This window comes from Echinops telfairi, unplaced genomic scaffold (genome assembly GCF_000313985.2).
Source record: "Echinops telfairi isolate 266 unplaced genomic scaffold, ASM31398v2 ScPeMD7_5805;HRSCAF=6673, whole genome shotgun sequence".
Lineage (NCBI taxonomy): Eukaryota > Metazoa > Chordata > Mammalia > Afrosoricida > Tenrecidae > Echinops > Echinops telfairi.
The window spans coordinates 2,244,490-2,266,327 of record NW_022109704.1 but is presented as its reverse complement, the minus strand read 5'-3'; the positions used below and the strand labels follow the sequence as shown (position 1 = coordinate 2,266,327).

General features: G+C 48.9%; 3 protein-coding genes across 5 annotated transcripts in view; all 3 read left to right on the top strand.

Annotated features, from left to right (window-relative positions):
- Positions 1–11,103, top strand: part of PRUNE1 (prune exopolyphosphatase 1) — a 24,882-nt gene extending 13,779 nt beyond the window's left edge. The window contains exons 5-9 of one of the 2 annotated variants that reach the window (XM_004716606.2): positions 447–631; positions 1,072–1,230; positions 1,948–2,042; positions 5,719–5,877; positions 9,215–11,103. In XM_004716606.2, coding sequence (XP_004716663.1) covers positions 447–631; positions 1,072–1,230; positions 1,948–2,042; positions 5,719–5,877; positions 9,215–9,643 — 1,027 coding nt within the window. In that variant the 3' untranslated portion in view covers positions 9,644–11,103. The remainder of the gene's footprint in view (positions 1–446; positions 632–1,071; positions 1,231–1,947; positions 2,043–5,718; positions 5,878–9,214) is intronic. The other variant, XM_013008319.2, reaches the window with a different exon arrangement.
- Positions 11,104–11,188: 85 nt separating this feature from the next.
- BNIPL (BCL2 interacting protein like) lies at positions 11,189–19,200 on the top strand. Of its 2 annotated transcripts, none has more exons than XM_045295630.1 (10): positions 11,189–11,738; positions 12,465–12,560; positions 12,728–12,783; positions 12,996–13,223; positions 15,369–15,551; positions 15,844–15,946; positions 16,110–16,241; positions 17,557–17,601; positions 17,829–17,927; positions 18,826–19,200. In XM_045295630.1, exons 1-10 carry the CDS (start codon positions 11,596–11,598, stop codon positions 18,860–18,862), a joined length of 1,122 nt encoding a protein of 373 aa, XP_045151565.1. In that variant the 5' UTR covers positions 11,189–11,595; the 3' UTR covers positions 18,863–19,200. The 2 variants fall into 2 exon arrangements, with proteins under 2 accessions (XP_045151565.1, XP_004716664.2); XM_004716607.2 differs by having other exon boundaries at positions 17,557–17,643.
- Positions 19,201–19,752: 552 nt separating this feature from the next.
- Positions 19,753–21,790, top strand: CUNH1orf56 (chromosome unknown C1orf56 homolog). Its single transcript, XM_004716648.2, has 2 exons — positions 19,753–20,730; positions 21,682–21,790. The coding sequence occupies exons 1-2, from the start codon at positions 19,753–19,755 to the stop codon at positions 21,700–21,702; spliced, it is 999 nt and encodes a 332-aa protein (XP_004716705.2). The 3' UTR covers positions 21,703–21,790.
- The last annotated feature ends 48 nt before the right edge of the window (positions 21,791–21,838 follow it).

Genomic DNA, 21,838 nt, shown 5'->3' with positions numbered 1-21,838 from the left:
TTATTGTATTATCTCTCATGCTCTCGATGACTTTAATATAATGCTTATATATCTCAACCGTACAATTGTGCTTACTGAACCCATGGGTAGTATTAGAAGCAGCGGGTGGGGGCTGGCCTCTCACCCCCCACGCCCCCGCGCCATTTTAATTTAATACTGCAGGGCCCCAAACTGGAAACAGATAATAGATTTTGAGATTACTAGAATGTTCTATATAAGATATAATAAGCGCCAGAATAAGGTAGTAGCAGAAGGATGTAAAGGAGGAAATGTAGGAGTTGATAAGGAGAAAGAAGCCACAGAAGCTTCCCCATGGGAAGTTTGTGGATTTGAGGAAAGAGGAAGGATTTGGGATGTTAGGTGTCAAGAGAATGCAGTTTGGGATGATATTTGCAAATGGATTTTTCTTTTCTCTTCCCTCCTGCATTTCCCCTGCCTCCCAACAGAAATGATGCCAACCTAGAAGAGGCAGTGATAGAGGTGCTAGACCACCGGCCCATAGAACACAAACACTGCCCTCCCTGCCATGTGTCTGTGGAGCTTGTGGGGTCCTGCGCTACCCTGGTGACGGAGAGAATCCTGCAGGGGGCACCAGAGATCCTGGACTGGCAAACTGCATTCCTTCTGCATGGTAAGGGTGGCATCGGGCTTGGGACCTGACTAATTCCTCCGTTTCTATCCCAGGAAAGGGACAGTCTAGACTCTTCCAGTATGAACATACCTTGTCAGGCCATTCAGTCAAAGGATGGGACTCCTTCAGAGAACAAGCAGGCAGTGGATTAGAGTTGGACACGACTGTCTCTTCCAGCTCATTAAGGTTCCTTTCATGGAATTGTTCATCTCTCTGAAGTATCTCCAAAGATTGAGACACCTAGGCTTCCTTTCTACCTCCTCCCCATCGTAAGGCTTCATTCAGCACACAGTCAGGCCCAGGTTTTTGTGCTACCTTCGTTGAGTTTGCCATGTAGCCTCCTTTGTCCTGCGTCCACTTGGTGGGAGGGCTGTCTGTATTGCCGTGGGTGTGAGTGGAGCGCCACAGGATTTCAGTTCTCTAATCTTCCTTCCCCACAGGAACCATCATCCTGGACTGTGTCAACATGGACCTTAAAGTTGGAAAAGCAACCCTGAAGGACAGCAGATATGTGGAAAAACTGGAGCTTGTCTTTCCAGGCTTACCTAACAGAAATGACATCTTTAATGCCCTGCAGAAGGCCAAGTTCGATGTGTCAGGTATGGGGTGTCAAAATGACTGCCCTCCCCAGCCAATGAGCCAGTGGGTGGGCAAGCCTTGTGCATTATGTCCTCGGCCCCCATCAGAACCACTTCAGAGCATGCACCGTGCTTTCTAATCAACTATAAGCAAGAGAGAAAGTAGATGGCATGTGAGGCTGACATGAACTAACATGTCACTTACTGGATTCTCAACAGGCTTTGGAGTAGGTTGAGGAGAAATATACCAAGAGTCTCAGAGGTTTCCAATGGAGTCAGAGAACAGGGGCATAAAAATAAAATATACTGAGGGAATCCTAAATTATCAGAGTGAGATCAAGGAGGTAGAAGAAACATTCGGGATGAGCATACCAAGGCTAAAAGAAGAGAACAAAAAAAATCTTCCATAAATGTCCACCCAGCCCACCAATAGTTAACATTTAAAAAATAGAAAATAGCACATTATAGTGATAAGCACTAAAATAATGTGAAAGGGATAAAGGTGAAAACCTCTTTTCTTCCATCTATTCTTATCTCTAAAGTCCCTTTCTCTAACGGTAACTTGTTGTGGCTCAGTTATTTAAAGTAATCTGTGGTTATATAATTCTGTTTTCCTGGATCTCCCATTCATTGCGCCATTATTTTCCCTCCTCTTTGACCCACCTTGGTACCCTCAGCTTCCTGGTCTCGGGACCCTGGCTCTCCCGTGTGATTGCTAGTCTCATGTCCACTTTCTAGGACTGACCACCGAGCAGATGCTGAGGAAGGACCAGAAGACCATCTATAAAGAAAGCATCAAGGTGGCCATTAGTGTAATATATATGGATTTGGAGGTAAGTGCAAGATGTGGCCAAGGGTTAGGAGAGAAATCATCCAATTACACTGGTAACCTCGCCCCTCCTTTCAAATTTCTCAACAAATCCTGCCGGCTCACCTCCAAAGCAGACCTTGTACCTATTTACTATTCTCCTTCCTCACTTTAAGCCCCGCATGCAGCCTGTCATCTGCCCCCTGCACGGCTGAAACAGCCTCCACGCCGGTTTGCCTGCTTCCACTTCTGCACGCCACAGAGAGTTCTCTCCACCGTGTCCAGAGTGGTTCTTTGAAAGCCTTAAATGGGCTTCTGTCAGCCACCCCCACCCCCACCCCCCAATTGCCTCACAGTACTGGTGTCACGCTTGTCTTCCCTGTGTTCCTCAGAGCCACTGCTACGCTCACTCACCACTCAGGGCTTTTGCGCTCCTTTTTTCCCTTTGCAAAGCTGGCTTTTAGCATCCAGGTCTCTGCTCAGGTGTCTCTACTTTTGAGAGGTTTAAAGGTATTTTTGTTTTGTTTTGTTGACCATCCTAACTAAAGTGATGTCCCTCATGCTAGTAAAAAGGCCCTGGCTCTAATCTGATCTTGTTTTCTTTATAGCACAGCACTCTACAATGGTCTTGTTTCATCCTTTTCTTTCTCCTTCCACTGATTTCGAGGTTCCACCAGAGCAGGGACCCTGTTTCTTTGATTCCTGCTGTGTCTGGTATACCTCTGACCATGCCTGCACCTAGTGGGTGCTTGGTACATTTTCTCGGATGGGTGAAGGAATGTGTGTTTGAATACCATCAAGAGCTACATTGAATGATAAAGTATGTTAGAATTAACCTAAAAGCTCTATGCAGGTGCTTAGCGTGTCAGTTTGAATATGCACGTAGGATGATGATGGTGTCGCCTCACGGCTCTTGGGCATTTTCTGTGTGCTGGACATTATGCTTTGTGCTTTACCTAGAACAGCAGTTCTCAACCTGTGGGTCGCGACCCCTTTGGGGGCTCGAACGATCCTTTCACAGGGGTCTCCCGATTTATAACAGTAATGAAATTACAGTTATGAAGTAGCAACAAAAATAATTTTATGGTTGGGGGTCACAACATGAGGAACTGTACTAAGAGTCGTGGCATTAGGAAGGCTGAGAACCACTGACCTAGAACAGCTCATTCAATTCTTCCAACAACCTGGGTACTGTTACTTCCAACCAAAAAAGTTAAGAGTTTTGCCCAGAGGGCTACAGCTAACCAGTGGAAAAAGTACATGTAAACATGGCTGTAATACATATGAGAGCAAGTCAGAGAGCCTTGCTACTTTGGCCCCAGTTTATATGTGCACACATTTATTCTAAACAAAGCATGTTCAAATATGTCTCTGTCATCAGTGGATGGTTGCAGACAAGTTCTCTCAGTCATACGTCTAAATGTCTCTCTCTTTTTTAAGGGGAGCTAAGATTGAATAAGCGAAGTAAGTTTCACTCACCAAGCAGGTTAACCTCATGAGTTGAGGAAGATGATCTCTTATTGTCTTTAAAAATAAAAAAAGGATGCTTTCTTTCTAAATCATTGAAACGTTATCATAAGTGCACGGGAATGCTACTCCACCTAAAACAAGTTTTTAGGGGCCACAAGCATCATTGGAAACCTCCAAAGGTGCGTGCAGGGGGGGAAGCCCGCCAGCCTGGGTGCCTGGAGCAACTGAGGCTGACGTGCAGAAACTGGTGAAAGAAGACTGTAAAATTGACACGGAGGTAACTGCTACTTAATTTGGGATCCCACGGGTGGATCTCACGTTTTCAATTTTAAACTTCATGGGTTCAGCAGGCTTTCGGTTCAGTGTCTACCAAGAACATTCCATGAAGATCAGCTAACTCAAGGAGGTGGTCTTTCCATCCGCCTTTGAAGCAAGATCAAAGCTAATGAAGAGGATTTTATGGAATGAGTTGTAGCCAGGGATAACTCTTGGATTGACCAGTGCTGTCCTGAGAGCGAGGGCCAATCAAAGCAGAGCTTCTGAGGGCATCTGCTGGGCCAGGTTAATTGAAGGCAGAGAGGCCGGTCCAGAAGGCTATGGGGACTGGATTTTTTTGAGATACCAAAGGATTGTTCTTGACATATTTTCAAAGGACACAGGGTCATCACAGGGACTTTTTATGAAGAAGTTTAAGAACATTTAAAACTGCATTTGCGAGAGCAAGGCTAGGAAAGTTGTGCTGGAGAATTAGTTTTTCTACCACATGATGCACTTTCTCGTTCTTCAAGGGGAAGTATATTGGCAAACCTCACCCCATCACCCTACAGGCCTCATCTTGCCCTTTCAGACTTATTTTAGTTCCCCAAACTCAGCATTTCAGAGGACTAGGATTCCAGTCCCTCCAGGGCCCCTAAACTGCTGTTTGTTTTGATGCGAATCAAAGCACAGACATCCTCGGGGAAGGGTTTGAGAGACGGAAGCACAGCCTTCAGAAGCATATGGACCTAGAGAGAGAACATGTCCAGAAACAATCGCTTCCCATTGTGATACTTTTCTCTTTAGGAGTAGTTTCTTTTCATTCTATAGTAATGCTTTTTTACTTACCCACATGTTTTAACTGCAGAAGGGCTTATTAAAAACGTTCAGAGTAGCAACCCCCAAAGAAGCATATCCGCCTGTGTTGAACCAAAAGCTGGAGGATGGAAGTTGAGAGTTGGGAATATCATAGAGCAGCATCCTGGCTCCGTGTCAAAATAAGAACAACGGTTGTTGTTGCTGCTACTGCTACCCAACACTCTCTGTCTGGGGCACTTTGCTCCACCCTTGGTCGGAGAGTTCACGGCTGTAGGGTCATAGCTCACCTCTTCCACTGCTAATGGCGATTTAAAACAAACAAGAGAAGCTTCCCATTGTGACTTAGGTAAAGGTCTACAGAGCGCCAAGATGCTTTGAGACCTGGTTTCATAGCGCATGGTAGGTAGCCCTTGGCAACCTGATCTAAGCACATGTGCTTTCATCCTCTGAAATGGTGCAGAAAAAAATAAATAAATAAAGTAGCATGACTTCCTCCCTCGAGACTCTTCTAACTTGGTCGGGGCTGGGGGGAACATTCGAACATAAAAGGCTGGCCAAGTACCATAACCACAGGGGAAAATGATACATTCAAAATGCCAGGGTAAAAGCCATGATCCACAGAGGGGGGTGGTATTACTCCTTGGGGAAAACACTGTGGTAGATTTTGGAGTAGAGCTTGGTCAAGAAGGAGGAGCCAGAGGATCACTGATCACAGGCTGTTCCTGTTGGTTTGCATACCCCATTGTTCTGTTTGAGAATAAAAAATAATCCAAGGCAAAGACCTTGCCTATTTGATTGTAAGCGCTGGAGAGCCAGGCACCTTACAGCATTATCGTTTTAATCTGAAAACAATCCTTGTTCGTCCTTGTTTTACAGACAACTACAGTAGGGTCCAGGGTGGTGACTAGACTTCCTGATCAGATAATGAGTGGGCAGTGGAGCTGGTTTTAAACCCTTTCTGCCTGAATCCAAAGACCCTGCTCTCCCCATCCTGCCACACTGCCGCCCAGCCCACCTAGGTACCACTGAGGAAATACGAGCTCCCCAGGCCCACTGGCTCTCCTGGGAAGAAAGCGTCCCGAGAGATTCTGCGTGGACGGTGACCAGGTGGGTTCCAGCTGCGGCCCTCAATGTTCCTTTCGTGGCCTCTCTTCCAGGTTTTTCTGAGGAGGCCCAACCTCACAGAGGATCTCGGTGCTTTCTGCCAGGCTCACGGTTACGATGTCCTGGTTGCCATGACCATCTTTTTCAACCCAGACCACGAGCCAGTACGCCAGTTAGCTGTTTTCTGCCCTCATATGGCGCTCCGAATGATGGTGAGTCTCTGTCCCTTACCCAGGCTGAGGGCCCCACAGGCCTGGTCCCTGAGCCCTGCCCTCCCCTGTAGGGCCTTCCCTTTATTCTTAGATGTGTACAGAGCTTCCTGGACTGTTCCCAGAACCTTCCCTCCCCCCCACCCCTCCAGTCCTTACATGTGTGATTAGCCTTAATCAGACTGTTTGTTGGGAAAGGGGAATTTCGAAGAATTGGAAGCATAATTCTTACTTAGAAGGAAATCTTATCAATATGGATTTAGTGCATGATTCTTCATCAATTCCTCGCCCCCGGAAACCAGTCCTGTACTTTCTTTCTACACGACTGCCCTAAACTGGAACCCCGGAGAAACCTTGTCAAATCACCTTGCAGGGATAAAAGGCACTGTATAGCGAAAACTCTGTGGAGAAGTGACCTAGTAGAAGTCATTTTCTCTCCCAACCTATTTGACCACCTTCCCCACCTTCCTCCTTCTGTTCCTCTCTTGATCATTGATCAACTCAGAGAAGAATTTAAAAGTGGAATTAAGGTCGTCCAGGGACTCTGGCCTTCTTGGGCTGTCTCAGGGCGGCCGAGCTAGCCATAGTCTTTTCCACCCACAAAAAGGATGCCTGCCTCCCCCGCTTCTCGCTCCCTTTGTCTTTTTGCTCAGGAAGCAAATGTAATTCCATTCAGTGGAAGGTAGTTTGGTATTGTGGGAAGAATAGCACTTGGTTATTTTTATTTTGTTTTTCAGAATGGCACATTTATAAAGTCACAGAGACTAACTTTTCTGTCCCAGATTTGTCACTTTCTAGCCCTTAGTGTTAAGGCAAGTCAGTTAACCTTAGAGCCCATGTCCTCAGCAATTAGTGATACAATACCACCTGCTTCATTGGTCTGATAGAGTGATGCAGAATAACCCCTGGAAGTCGAGTTCTAGGTACAGAGCAAGCACCCCGTAAATGGTGGCAATTCCTGAGCATGTCGTGAAGGTAAAGGTGCTGAGGCCGCAAGAAGTGCTCCTCCCTGCCTTCCTGAAGCGCAGCCTCCCTGTACCGCCCCTCTGAAACTGTGTGGCCATCTGAGGACTCACCCGCTGCCCAGCTGCCTCTGTCTGTGCAGGAAACATGAATCCTGTTTGGGTGGTCTGCCCCACTATCTCCTCGCTCCCTCCTGAGGTCCAGTGAACAACTAAACAACAACAAACACTGTCGATTCTGACTCACGACGCCACGTGTGTGCACGCCATCGGGTTCTTGTGGGGGATTTTTCCAGTTGATGGCCAGGCTTTTCTTCTAAGTGCCGCTGGGTGGACATGTCCACCAGCCCTTTGGCTGGAGTCCACTGTGTTTGTTGTTGTTGTTGTTAGGTGCCATTGAGTCCGTCCTGACTCGGCAACACTACGTACAGCAGAATGAAACACTGTCCAGTCCTGCACCAGCCTTACCATCGTTCGCGTGAGCCCCTTGTTGCAGCCACTGTCCACCCCATGTGTACAACAGAACTGAGCCTGGCCTGGTCCTGTGACGGCCTCCCACGTGGTGTGAGTGAGCTGCTGTTGCCGCCGTGTCGATTTTAGGTGGTCGCTCGGTGCCATGGAGTGACCCTGTGCACAGCAATGCAAAACATGGCCCGGCCCGGCCCCTCGCCACCTCACCACCGTTAGGGTTGAGCCCATTGTTGGAGCCACGGTGCTGACCAAGCATGACACCATTGTTCAGAGACCAGTCTTTCCTGACGATCATGTGCTCAAAGTATGTCCGAGGAAACCCTGCCACCCTTGCTTCTCAGGCACATCCTGGCCGTCCTTCCGACAGAGGTCTGCCTGTCCTTCTGGCGGCCCACAGTGTTTCGATATTCTTCCCAGCACCAGCGTACAAAGGCATTCTTTCCTGTGTGATCTTCCTTGCTCAGTGTCCAATTTTCACAGGCAGAGGAGGGCACCGAAAAGACCACAGTTTGGTTCAGGTGCACGTTAGTCCTGAAAGAGACATCCTTGCTCTTTCCAACACTGTAAAGAGGTCATATGCAGCAGATCTGCCCAAGGGAACGTATCGTGTGATTTCTTGGATTGTGGATCCTGCAAAGTGAAATCCTGACAACTTCAGTCTTTTCTCAGGTGATCATGGATGTTGTCTGTTGGTCCAGTTGTGAGGATTTTAGTTTTCTTTATATTGAATTATACTCCGTACTGAGGGCTGCAGACCTTGATCTTCATCAGCAAGTGCTTCAAGTCCTCCTCACGCTCAGTAAGCCAGGTTGTCACCCACATATTAATAAGCCTTCCTCCAATCCTGATGCTGTGTTCTTCTTCATATAGGCGAGTCTTGGGTTATTTGCTCAGCGTACAGATGGAAAAGTGTGGTGAAGGGATACAATCCAGTACACCTGTCCTGAGTTTAAAGTACTCAGTATTTTCTTGTTCTGTTGAACAACTCTTTCTTGGTCCTGCTTTGAGCAAGCTACTTTTGCTCAGTTGAATTTTGAGTGCCTACCAATCGGAGGGAATCACTTCTGGTGCTATCTGAGTGTTCTGCTGTTATTCTTCAAGTTTTCAGTAGCTAATCGCTCAGAAGTAGACAGCCTGTTCTCTCTGCCTAGTCTCTTAGTCTGCGGGAGCCCCACCGGAAATTGTTCACATTGGTTGACCCTGCTGGCATTTGAAAAACCAGTGGCATGGTTTCTAGCATCAGAGGAACACACAAGCCAGACGAACACACATAAATCATGGAATGTTATGCTTGTGGTAGTGTAATAGAACGTGGTCAATCACAGGTGTTGGTGACAGGCCTGGGACCGAATCTCAGCTTTATTTCATGATAACTAGGATTTAGGTGACTTACTTAAGCCTAGGTTTCTTCACCTAGGAGTCTTAGTAATACCAGTCCTACAAAATGGTCATGAAGATTAAATGAGATAATATGTATCAACAGCTAGTCATGATACCATGCCTCGTGTAGTCAGTCACCTCTCCATATCATGAGCGTGCACTCTCATTTTTGCTTATTCATTTTTACTGCCTCTGCCCTTTCCCTGACCTCAAGATAGGTCCCAGTTCCTTCCCAGCCAAGGTAAGAGTGCAAGTTTTTAAGCACAGGGATATTCTTGAAAAGACTTTATTAGGAACTAGGGACCTAGGTTCTGGCTCTGAACCCTGGGTTTCTCCCTTATACAAGAAAATACCTGATCCCAGATGTTTCTAGAATCCCGTGTATGCTAGCTGCGGCTCCTTTGTGGTGAGCAGTCAAACGGAATGCTCAGGATTTTGCCTTTGTAAGGGAAGCTTCTGATTTAAAAGCCTCAGCTCTTTGCTACTCCACCGTCAATGTCACTCCCCTGTTCTTGTTTCTGTTTTAGATCTGTGGAGTCCTGGAACGCTCTCACTCTCCACCCCTGAAGTTAACCTCTATCCCAAGCACCCATTCTAACCTCCAAGCCTATCTTCAAGGCAACACCCAGGTCTCGAGGAAGAAATTTCTGCCTCTGCTACAGGAAACCCTGTCAGCATATTTGGACTCCATGAAGATCCCTGCAGGGCAGTCTGAAGTCATGGATGTGCCCAGGCAGCAGGTGCACAAGGAAATGAACAGGGAAAGCAAGTCCCTGAACCTTGGAGTGAGCCAAGATGAGGAGGACCCACCTTTGCCCCCAACGCCCATGAACAGCTTGGTGGATGATTGCCCCCTGGACCAGGGGCTGCCGAAGCTCTCAGCCGAGGCCATCTTTGAGAAATGCAATCAGATCTCACAGTTCCAGGCGACGACTTCCTCCCTCGCAAAGAAGTGACCCTTGGGATAGGAGGGACGAGTGGGAGGGGGGCTCGAACCCACAACAAATGCATGCTTTGAGATGTCTGGAGGTTTCAGCAGTAGTGTCTTCATTGCTCCAGGCTCTGGTGCTCTTCTCATCCCGCTGGAGGAGGAGGACGATGTGCGAGAAAGCAGCCGCTTTAGCAACAGCTCTCCCATCTTCCCGCCATCTCTGCCAACAGACCGGTGTTATTGTTTCATTTTACTCTTTGCATCCGCACTGACATTTCTCCTCATTCATTTGCCAGGGCGCCGGTGCCAACACAACAGGACAAACAGGATGTGTTCCTTAAATGTGCTTGTGGAACCCTGCGATCATTGGTTATCGCCATTGTATTCATTTGTTCATGTCCTTGGAAAAGTATTTCTTGATTGCCTGCATGGAGCAGGGTAGAACGTAAGACTGGGCCTGAGCCACTCCTGCTCCAGTTCTGAGCCGTTAGCAGAGTTCCCGTGCCATGACTCGTCTTTCTGTCCTCAGTTAGGTAATGGGGTTTGGTTCGGAAATGGCAAACTTCCAGTCGAGAGCTGATGGTGACTATTTCAGTTCTTGTTCGGTAGCAGACTGGAGGCTGTTAATTTACATCTGGAAAAAAAAAAATTTACATCCGGATCAGGTGGCCTGACTCTCAGGTATTTGGGTCACTCTGTCTCAGAGCTGCAGGCACCCTAGAGAAACCCCGGAGACCCCTGGTTCTTGAGAGTCCAGCAGGCACCCAGGAAGGCCGGTCCACTTTACAGGCACCTTCCCGTAAGACAGCAGCACTGGAATGAAAGCCTTGGCTCTGTCCCTGCCTTAGCAGGCCTCGCGCTTCCTTGCCCACCTCTTTCTCTTCTTGCGCGTATGAAAGCATGAAGTAGCTGGATTCTAATACAGGTTGCCGTGAACTGTGCATCTTTAGGCAAGACATTTCACTTCTCTGGACCTCAGTTTGCCCGTCTATAAAATTAAGAGTTGGATTAGATGTTCTCTGGTGTTCTGTGATCTGCCTTTTACTATCATCCTTTCTTCTGTCTTCCCTGGGACTGGTCGGGGTCACTGAAGTGTCTGTAATTATGCGTGATTGTACCAAGAGACCTGGCCTCATGTAGCATGTATAGGGTTATGCCTCATACCGTAGTGACCCCGCGCTCCCTCTCACTGACTTGTGCATGTGGAAAGGCTCCCTTTCCTGTGGATTACATCATTCTCCCTCTTCTTACCCCACAGCTCTATTCATGCAGGTGGCCAATTACTTCCCTGAACATCGGTGTATGTGACGGTTTTGACATGACATCTTCTGTGAGGGGGACAGTCTGAGTTCACTTTGAGGGGATAATGTTTGTAGCCATTTAGAAAGTAAAATAGTGTAATTGCTGAACCAAAGGAATTTATGTTTTGTAACTTGGGTACTTTATTTTGCATTTTGTTAAAGTATTAAATATTCTTTTGCTGTTTGGGTTTTGTTTTTAGCTTCTAGAATAAGCCCTTTCCCGCTAATGCCTGGCCTTATCAAGCTTCACAGCCCCGCCTCCTGATGTGTGTGACACCATTCCCTGCTGACAACCCCTTTTGGGGATCAGGAGCAGCAGCTTCTGTCCCCCCTCATCCTCAGCCTTTGATTTATTACTCTCCCAGATCTCTCCTTTCTCCCCAATTTTGCTTATGCTTGAAAAATTAGGCCTAAGGCAGTCTTACGAACAAATGTTTTCTACTCACTGAAAGCAAAAAGAAAGCTTCCTAGAAGGTGGTAAGGGATCTGGAGAGGAGAACAAGCCTCTCTCCTAGACTTCCTTAAGATCAGCCATCAGAGCAAACGCACCTCCCCAATCCCGCCCCCACACAGGAGGCAGAGTTTTTCTTTTGGGCAAACCTTCTTGGGAGGGGAGGTGGCAAAACCTGTTTGAAGATGAGTTTACCTTCCTTCCACACCCCCCTCCTTGGAGGCAATGGAAACAGCAGCCCAGACAGAGAAAGGGGGAAAAGAAGTGTTGGGGAGCTGGGATGACGACTCCAAGTATTTCCAAGAGACAGGAAGACTTCTGAAGATGGGAACCATGCAAGAGGCAGGAGAAAAGGCACCAGCGCTTCCGTAAGTTTGGCACTACTGGATGGGAAATAGGAAATGGGTACTCTGAGGGCCTTTCCTGCCAGGTCAGCTCGTAGGGGTTCCTGGGAGATGGCACCAGACGAATTCATTCTCAGGGAAGCCATGAAGGTGACTTTAGGCAGGGAATGCCAATACGGTATCGGAACCGGGGTTCCCAGAACAATTCCCTGTTCCAAAAAGGGGGCAGGTTCTCTATTTTGCCTGATTTATCTGCCTGGGTGGTTCATTTTCCAATCCCTACCTTCCACAATGACTATCAAGAGTACTGTCCCTGAATCGAGTTTAGCTCCGGGTTCCCCATACAGCTGCTCATTCTCTCCTTACCTGTATTCTCCACCCTCAGGCTTGTGCCATGGTTTCTCCTAGCCACTCCCCAGCGAGGTGGAGGAAAGCAGGCCTGACCAGGTGCCATCTTCCCCAACTTTGCCCAGTGACAGCTAGGCGGGTCTCTGGATTCTAGCCAATTATAATGGGGAAGGTTGTGATAGGTGGAGCAACTGGTAAATAGGACTCGCTTCACATTCTGATTTTCCTCTGCTTCTAACCAGCCGTAGGGGTATTCTGCTTTCAGCCAGTTGTGAGCTGGGAGACAAGAGATGTGAGCTGTTTTGTTTTGAAGGCCTGCCCCCTGTTCCTTAATTACTCTCCCGGCCTACTCCCCAGGTCCAGGTTATCTCACGATTGTCTTTTCTTCCGGGGGAACTTTAGGGACGGGGAGCATGCAGAAGCCACAGGACTAGGAGCAGCCAAGAGACTTGGGGAACTGGAGCTGAAGGAGGAATGGCAGGATGAAGAATTCCCCCGGTGAGGAAGTGGGAGGAAGGCTGGGAGGGATGGCCACAAATGGAGGGCAGGCACGGTGGATTCATATTTGATGGAAAAAAGAAAATGAAGTTACGGTGAGGAGAGAGAATCATTGGTTGATGCCTTCAGCCTCTATCTCTGCCCCCTTTTAACTAACTCCCCTCTAGATTGCTTTCTGAGGACACTGACCCTTCTGAAGACCCTACCGAACACTCACAGCCAGGTAGGGAAAGTTGAAGCTAGACCTTACGTTCCTGGTTCTGGTCCAGCGAGGGGCTATGCCACCCCTCTCCCTTTGCTGTTCTAGATCCTCTTTCCTAAACATCCCCTGTATCCCTTCTTCCTTTCTCAGAGTTCCCACTTCCATATGCAGAATTCTATTCATGCCCACTCTCACCGACACCTAACTCTCACACCTTTCTCCTCCAATCCCAGGTACGTACCCCAGCACGTTAGCCCTTTGTGGCCAGCGCCCTATGCGTAAGCGTCTTTCTGCCTCAGAGTTGCAGCTGAATCTGACCGAAGGACCTGGGGATAATGGAACGTCTCCCGCCGACTCTGCACCTTCTTCTCCTGGTGGCAGTTCTGACCTGGCATTAGATGAACTGGAGACGCCATCAGACTCGGAGCAGCTGGACAGTGGACATGAGTTTGAGTGGGAAGGTGGGAACCAATCCTGAGGGTGGATCTGATTGATAGAAGCCAGTGTTCAAGTAGCCCAGCATGGATTTAATGGGAAATTAGAACTATTAGAATGAATAAGGTGTGGACCAAGAGATAAAATCTGTTTCCTCAGAACAGAAAGGTAGAGTGTGCAGACCTCAGAGCAGTCAGTAGAGGAGAGAGGGTCTAGTGTTTATTGAGGAATGACAGTTGCATGTTATCACTGCGCTAGAACTGGAGTTGTAAAGGAATAAGATAGTCCCTTCTCACAGAGAATTGTGTCTGGTAGGGAATAAACACATACACAAACAGTGCCATTGAGGGTGATGATTTATGATCTACATAGCGAAGTAAGCAGTTCTTCCTGAATGTCAGGAGAGGCCTCATGGAGGAGATAGATGAAGTATTGAGAGCTGATGTTTATCAGGTGGAGAAAGGGCATTCTAGATAGAAGACAGCAATGTGAGCGGAAGGATGGCATGTTGGGCGATGCTGAGTGTTAAGTAAGCTTGACTGTCTAGAGCAGGGGGTCCTCAAACTTTTTAAACAGGGGGCCAGTTCCTGTCCCTCAGACCCGTCGGAGGGCCAAACTATAGGTTTAAAAAAAAACTATGAACAAATTCCTATGCACACTGCACATATCTTCTTTTGAAGTAAAAAAACAAATGGGGCAAAAACTCCCAGCAGGCCAGATAAATGTCCTCAGCGGGCTGCATGTGGCCTGCGGCCATGGTTTGAGGACGCCTGGTCTAGAGGGAGGGTTGGGAGGTAAATAGAGAATGACAAGAAAGTAGAGCTGCGATCAGTTGGAGGGTGAAATCAAGGAGGCCCTGGCGGCCATGTGGAGGACTTTAGACTTTGTCCTGTAGACAAAGAGTCACTGACAATTTTCATCAAAGGCATAACATAACCAAAGTTGATGGCTCTATAAAGATTGGAAACAATCTAAAGCAGTGATTCTCAACCTTCCTAGTGCCGTGACCCTTTAATACAGTTCCTTGTGTTGTTGTGACCCTCCAACCATAAAAATTATTTTCATTGCTACTTCATAACTATAATTTTGCTACTGTTATGATTCGGGTGACCCCTGTGAAAGGGTCATCTGCCCACCCCCACCCCCCACCCCCACCCCACAACCCACAGGTTGAGAACCGCTGCTCTAAAGGCTCATCAGTAGAATATTAATGCTATTATGGTATATCTGGAATACCATGGAATTTCTCTTTTTCAAGGAAAGATCATGCAGATGAGTGGGTACAGTGGATTAGCATTTTGAGTCAGAAAGGCAGGGGAGGTAAGAAAGCTTGCTCTGAGGATTGGAGGAGACTAGAGGCAGGGAGGCCAGTCAGTGGCTAGTAGTACTAAGGCTGGGTGGAGGTGGGAGGTGGGAGAAGGAGAATCTGAGGTGCAGTTGGTTTCAGGGCTGACAAGGACAAAGACTCAGATGACACACAGAGTTCTCTCTCAGGCAACCAGATGGACGGTGAGGTCACTCATCAAGATAAGAGCCATAGGAGGGAGGAGAAAGAGAATGTGTACAAGTTCTGGTTTGGGCCTGAGGAATCTGAGATTACAGAGAGAGAGAGAGAGTAGAGATGTCTGTTGTAGGCCTTTAGGGATATGAGGCCTCGAGTTAGGAAGGAAGTTTGGGTTAAAGAGACAAATTAGAAAGTCATCACTGGTGGTAATTGCAGACACGTGCATAGATGATTTCACCCAGGAAATAGCCTGAACAAAAAAGCAGGTAGTTATTGGCCAGGGCTGTAGACCAGGTCATGGCAGGCCTCTCGTCTATTGGTGACAAAGAGGGGATAATGAGACATAGGCAAGAGAGCCCAGCAAGGGATTGGGTTGATTGGACAAAATAACAGCTAAGGACTCAAGGAAAAAATTGGAAAATGTGAAAATAGACTAATAAGATCTAACCATGAGGTCAGTGGTTCAAACCCACTAGCCACTCCACAGAGAAAAGATGAGGCTATCTACTCCCATAAAGATTTATAGTCTCAGAAACCCTATGATGCCGTCAACTCTTCTAGGACCGACTTGATGTCGGCAGGTTGGGTTTTAGGAATCTGAGTAAGCGATAAGATCCAGAAGGTGGGAATTCCACTCCATGGATCTTTCTCTGTCCCTCCCTTTTAGATGAGCTGCCCCGGGCAGAAAGCCTGAGGGCCAGTGAGGCAGCTGAGAGGCTAGGTCGGGGCTGTATGTGGGACGTGGCTGGAGAAGATGGTCATCACTGGAGGGTGTTCCGAACAGGACAGCGAGAACAGCGAGTGGACATGACTGTCATCGAACCCTATAAGAAAGTCCTATCTCACGGAGGTAACCCCAACCAGATTAACCAAGTGCACTGCCATCGAGTCAGTGCTGGCTCCTACGACCCCGCTGTGGGTTTCCGGACGAACTGTTTATGGGAGCAGAAAACCCCGTCTTCCTCATGGCAGTAATAATTGAAATGAATGCTAGCGGAGGAACTGTGCCTTCTTGGATAACATGTCTAAAATCCTCCCTGTAACTTCCAGGGACCCTGAAACGCTCAACCTCTACAAACGGGCCGTTTATCAACACATACATATGTATTAACTAAATGAATTGTTCCCTGTGCCCTCCCCAGGTTACCATGGTGATGGCCTCAATGCTGTCATCCTCTTTGCTTCCTGTTACCTACCCAGAAGCAGCATCCCCAACTACACCTACGTCATGGAACACTTGTTTAGGTGAGGTGGAAGGCCTGAAGACACACCGTAGGTTTTTAGGGCAGGGAAAGCAAAACTGAACTGCTTCCAGAATCTCCTGAGCAGAATACAGTGTCTATAATCATCAGTCCCCCTCATTCTGCAACCCCAAACCTACATTCCCTGGCAATCTCATCCCTTCCAGGTACATGGTGGGAACCCTGGAGCTGCTGGTAGCTGAACATTATCTACTTGTTCACTTTAGCGGAGGCACATGTAGGGCCCAAGTGCCACCTCTGGGATGGATCCGGCAGTGGTACCGTACCCTGGACCGAAGGTGAGTCCCTAAGGAGAGGGTAGTGACTCTGGATCTTATCTTTTTCTGCTATTGTTCATTTCTTTCTTCTTCTAGCTAGTTCCTCCCTTTGCTTCTAGATCCTTCTATTTCCCTTACTAGCCCTCACTTGTTTTGGGTCCTTTCTAGCCCTCACTTGTTTTGGGTCCACTCTCCTATTCTATATTCCACACTCACTGCCAATCATAATAACCCTATAGGACAGAGTAGAACTGCTCAGTAGGATTTCCAAGCCTGTAAATCTTTGAGGGTATAGACAGCTTCATCTTTCTTCCAAGGAATAGCTACTGGGTTTGAACCACTGACTTTGTGGTTAGCAGTCCACCAACTGCCATTGGGTCAATTCTGACTCATCACGAGCCTATACAGCAGTTCCCAAACTGTAAATCCTTAGAGAAGAAGAAAGCCTTTCTCCTGCAGAGCAGCTGGTGGTTTGGAACTGCTAGCAGCTAACCTAACCTAACCCACCACACCACCAAAGCGCCCTAACAGCCCGATACTAGTTCTAACATTTGCCTTTACTACTAACTCACTGTATGACCTTGTCATCTTGGACAAGTCACTTACTTTCCTGGTACAGATTCATCATTTGTAAAATGGAACTGTCCAGCTCTGTCATACAGGGTCACCCACCGTTCGCTGGAATGGACTAGACAGCACAGAACAACAAAGTCCACGGCGATGGGGTGGGTTTGGTCCCCACGGGTATTTGAGAAAATCCAGTGAATCGTGGTTACATATTGCAGAATTCTCCCCGCATGGCCCTTTGTCTCGCTTTCCACATCCCCGGTGTCTTCTGGTCTCGGCCTTCCTCCCTCACCACAGCTGTTTCCCCCACCCCCACCCCAACATTCCTTCCTTTCTTTGTTTTCTCATCTTCCATTTGATCCCTTTTCTCTTTCTTCCTACTCTTCCCCCCCACCTCCCCACCCCCTTTTTTTTTCTTCACCCTGGTCGTCTTCTCTCTAGGGTTTGTAATCATGCAGGAATGGGCAAGTAGACAGAAGAAAGTTTACCAAAGGGGGTGAGGGGTGGCATGAGAGGGAGGCGAGCGAGGAGGTAAATATGATCTAGAAGACAAGGCTGAGGGACCCGGAGAGAAGTTTGTTAAAGAGGAGCACAGCAGGCTGCACCAGATGGGCAGGGCTGAGACTGCAGCCGAAAGATTGGGGAATAAACCAAGTTGCCAGACAAATCTAGAAACCAGAGAATAAAGGAAGGTAAAGTGCAGAGCATTGTTCTGCCTTGTTTTTCAGTCAAGAGGTGGAGGAAGAGATCATTGCATTTTCTTCTGCAGGCTCCGGAAAAACCTGCAAGCCCTGGTGGTTGTCCATGCTACGTGGTATGTGAAGGCATTTCTGGCGCTCCTTCGACCCTTCATTAGGTAACATTCCACCACCACCACCTCACCCCCGTCCTGCTTTTCCAATTGAAAACTCCAACTGAAAAAGATCTTGCCTGATGCTGACCCTTCATAGCCTTCACCTCTCAGCTCCTGATGTTTCTCTTCATAAACATCTGCTGGAGGCCTCTTTTCAGTACAGAACTTACTTGAGTCTCTCTTTTCAGTTCCAAATTCTCACGAAAAATCCGGTTCTTGGACAGTCTGGGGGCTCTGGCCCAGCTCATCTCCCTGGATCAGCTCCACATCCCTGAAGCTGTCAGACAGTGAGTGCTGAGCTCAGGGGAAGGTCTGGGCGGGGGGGGGGGGGAAGCCAGCTTGTACTGTCTCCATGCCAAAGATGGAAGACACCCTGCTTCTAGATGCTCCAGTGTATCTGGGGGCAACGCCACGCCAACAGAAGAATTGAAAGACACCACCACTGCACTTAACAAGAACAAATTTTAACACTTGTACGGAAGAGGAGGTTTGAAAAAGTTCGTGGGAAAAATCCATTATCTTTTTAAAATCCCATTATCTTTTAATTCCACTTTTTCATGAGCTTTTTGAAACCGCCTCATCTAAATGCTGTGGCAGCAAGGAATAAAGGAGTGATTCACCACACAGGCATTTAGAGGAGATTCAGACCAGTCCTAGAAATTAGGAAACAATACTGGAAGCACATAAGGTTGAGTCAATTCTGACTCATAGAGAGGCTATAGGTCGCAGAAGAACTGCTCCTTAGTGTTTCTGAGACTGTAAATCTTTATAGGAGCAAATAGCCTTATCTCTCTCCGGCAGAGCAGCTGGTGGATTTGAACTGCTTACTTCAATGCAGTAACTGGAAAAAAAAACCAAACCTCTCACTGCTGTCCTTGTGGGTTTCTGAGACTCACTCTTTACAGGAGTAGAAAGCTTCATCTTCCTCCCCTGGAGCATCTGGTAGTTTCAAACTGATGACTTTGTGCTTAGCAGCCCCACCATAATCCACTTCACCACCAGGGCTCCTGGCAACTGCAGTGAACAGCAGTGTGTTTGCTGCGAGAAGAGGGTCAGGGAGCAATGGATCCTAAGTGATGACTCAAGGACGCAGTCTTCTAGCTCTTCCAGTCTGCCTGGCTTCTCTCTGGAAAACCCGTCAGACCCAGGCCATTGCCTCAAATCACTTCTCTTATTCTGTCTTAGGCTGGACCAAGAGCTCTGTGGCCCAGGAAGGAGCTAGCACACGACCGGATGGAGGGTGAAGATGTTGATCCACACCTCAAACATCAGAGCAGCTTTGTAAATCATCTCACCCTCAACCTCCGTGCTGCTGGATCTTCACATCTCCATGGGGTGTCGTTGCCACCCCTGCCATGACCGGGCCTGCAGCAGGGCTTGGAGGCCTGGCACCTCAATCTGTTGGGCATAGTGCAGTGAGGGTAATAACACAACGCATTCTGGGAAAGTGTGGAGCTCTGCGTTCGCTGTAGAAACATGGGCCAAGGAACTCTTCGGATCTCGTTTTCCTCCTGTAGAGGAAGGGGCTGAGCACTCTTCCACCTTGGCCATTGGAGTAACTGGTGGTGTGTGGGGGCGGGGCGGGGGGAGAGGTGGAGGGGACGCTTGCAAAGGGAGAGATGGAGTAAGGCTTAACTGACTGCAGCCAGCAACAGATCAGGTCTCAGTATTGACCCCGAGCTGTGCTCCCTAAATCTATGCCACGCTGCTTTCCTTCGTAGGCCCTTCTGCCGCCTGGGAGCCTGGGAGGAGGGCTTTCGTGTGTGTATGTTTGCCCTTGTTGGTATATTCAAACGTGTAGCGTTTCAATAAACTGCCATGGGAGACTGGAGTTCCGCGGCTACAAGTGAACGACTCTGTCTCTAACCCCTTACACCACCACCGACTCACGTTCCCGCACCTGAAATCCCCGGGATTTCAGCCAAGACGGGGCAGGGGGGCGAATAGGCGGGGGGAGGGGGAGGAAGGAGGGCGCGTGCGTGCGTGCGTGGGACGCCCCTCCCCCGGCCCGCGGGCCTCGATTCAAACGGGTCGAGAGTGGACAGGAGCCTGAAAAGATAGGAGCCGGGCCTCCTCACTGGCCTCCCTCCCAACCCTACGCCTCCCAGCCCCATGGCCCCCGCCGCCGCCGGCGCGCTGCTCTGGGCTGTGCTGCTGAGTCTGGGGGCCCGGGCGGCGGGGGCCCAAGACCAGACCCAGTCTTCCTTGAAGGCGCTGCAGCGGAGCAGTACCCGCCTCGGGAGCCCCATGGCCAGCAGCTACCAGACCTCTGGCCGGACCAACAGACCCCGGAAGATGAAGGTAACCCTGGAAGATGAGGACGACGCCATAGCCACCGCCGACCACCTGGCTGGTCCGGCCGCCTCCGAGCTCTTGGCTTCTTCGGTGGCCACGGGCATCAGCCACCCCCGCGGGTCCGGGGAGGAGGAAGGGGTGCTGGAAAACGAAGTTCTGATTAACACCAGAAGGAATGGCAACATGGAAAGTTCCAGTACGGCCTCCAGCACAAGATTTCCAGCGAATTCACAGGACCGGGAAATCAGGTTGACGACAAGCCTGGGGCCCTCCACCTTGAGGTCGACGGGGGAGCAGCCGGGCTCCGAGATCAATCTGAACCAGTGGTCGACACCTGGGTCCACCCCGAGCCAGTGGCCGCCCCCCACTTACACAGCCATGCCGCCAGCAGAAGATCTGCAGCTGGTGCTCATGCCCTGGGGCCCGTGGCACTGCCACTGCAAGTCGGGCACCATGAGCCGGAGCCGGGCCGGGAAGCTACACGGGCTGGCGGGACGCCTTCGTGCCGGGGCACTTAGCCAACTCCGCACGGAGCACCGGCCTTGTACCTACCAGCAGTGCCCCTGCAACAGGGCTCGGGAAGAGTGCCCCCTGGACAACAAGTTCTGTGAGGACTGCACTTCTCAGGCCAGTAACAGGGAGATACCCACGAGCCACTTTCCCTCTTCCAGCCCCACCCCCAGCCCCAGCCCCAGCCCCAGCCCCAGCCCTGCTCTTGCTTTCTGGAAACGAGTCAGGATGGGGCTTGAGGATATTTGGAACAGCCTGTCTTCCGTCTTCACGGAGATGCAACCAGTAAGTGTTCGTTGATGGATCTGAAAAGCCCTTCTTGCCAGCCAGTGTGCTTTCTTTGCAGTATATCTGGTTAAGCCAAAACCACCCCGCTGCCATCAAGCCGATTCTGACTCACAGGATTTCTGAGACAGTAAATCTTTATGGGAGCAGTCTCATGGGCTGGTTTGATCAGTGGAACCTTGTAGTTAGCAACCCAACGTCCTGGCCACAGTGCCACTAGTGATTCATGAATGCATTTGTTATTCACGTTACTGTTGACCATTCCATACTATTCTCTTCTACTACTACTGGTTGAATGGTTGGCTAAGCAATGTGGATTGGTCATTAGATGAGTACTGACCAAATCGTTAAGGTTGAAGATATATAGCCTTCTTAATACTTAATGGCTATGAAAGGATGTGTTCATCTGCTAGCAGTTTTCAGCTAGGCTATGCAGTTGGACGGTGACCGCGGCCAGTATTTGAGGTCTTGCTAGGGGTACTTTCCCTGGCTTGATCCTCATCACTGATGAGTATTACCATCCCTACTTTACAGAATAGAACTGCACTTTCAAGGGCCAGTTACAAAGCTAGTAAGTGGCACAGCCATAGCTGGGACTCAAACCCAGGCTCAACACCAAAGCCCATGCCTTTGCCACCACTCTTCGCTTCCCAAATCACTCTCCCTGGACTCTCCCCAGTAAGCCTCAGGGATGGACAGTTGTCTCCAAGAGTGCTACCAGTGGTTCCGCTTGACCTGATAAAGTTGTCTCTATTGGCTCGAACAGCAGGACCTTTGGGGAAAGCAAAGAATAAAATGGGGCTACATGAGGTGGTTTTGCTGGCTTCCCTTGGTCTTTGGGGTCCAAATGGGGAAAGTAGGGCTGAAGGAATCGGGGCATGTGGGAGAGGGTGAAGCAAGGAAACAAGAATGTTGCTATGGTTTTAACTGCCCTTCACTTTCCTTTCACAGTCAGAGCGGAACCGCAGGTAAAGGCCACTTTATCCACAGGAAGAGGAGGCATCAGCATCTCCTCTCCTCCCCCTTGGAGTCCACTGGATATTTTTAATACAGAAAAACAAAACTGAAAAAAGCATGGTTGAGTCTTGTGCTTGTTTTTTTTTACAGA

Bases quoted from the DNA above. Each gene is read 5' to 3' on its own strand.
- BNIPL (XM_004716607.2), top strand. From the start codon at position 11,596: ATGGAAACAGCAGCCCAGACAGAGAAAGGGGGAAAAGAAGTGTTGGGG. The intron at 12,784-12,995 runs GTAGGGAAAGTT...CTCCAATCCCAG, and splicing joins TACCGAACACTCACAGCCAG to GTACGTACCCCAGCACGTTA. The intron at 17,644-17,828 runs GTAACATTCCAC...CTCTCTTTTCAG, and splicing joins CTCCTTCGACCCTTCATTAG to TTCCAAATTCTCACGAAAAA.
- CUNH1orf56 (XM_004716648.2), top strand. From the start codon at position 19,753: ATGGCCCCCGCCGCCGCCGGCGCGCTGCTCTGGGCTGTGCTGCTGAGT. The intron at 20,731-21,681 runs GTAAGTGTTCGT...TTCCTTTCACAG, and splicing joins TCTTCACGGAGATGCAACCA to TCAGAGCGGAACCGCAGGTA.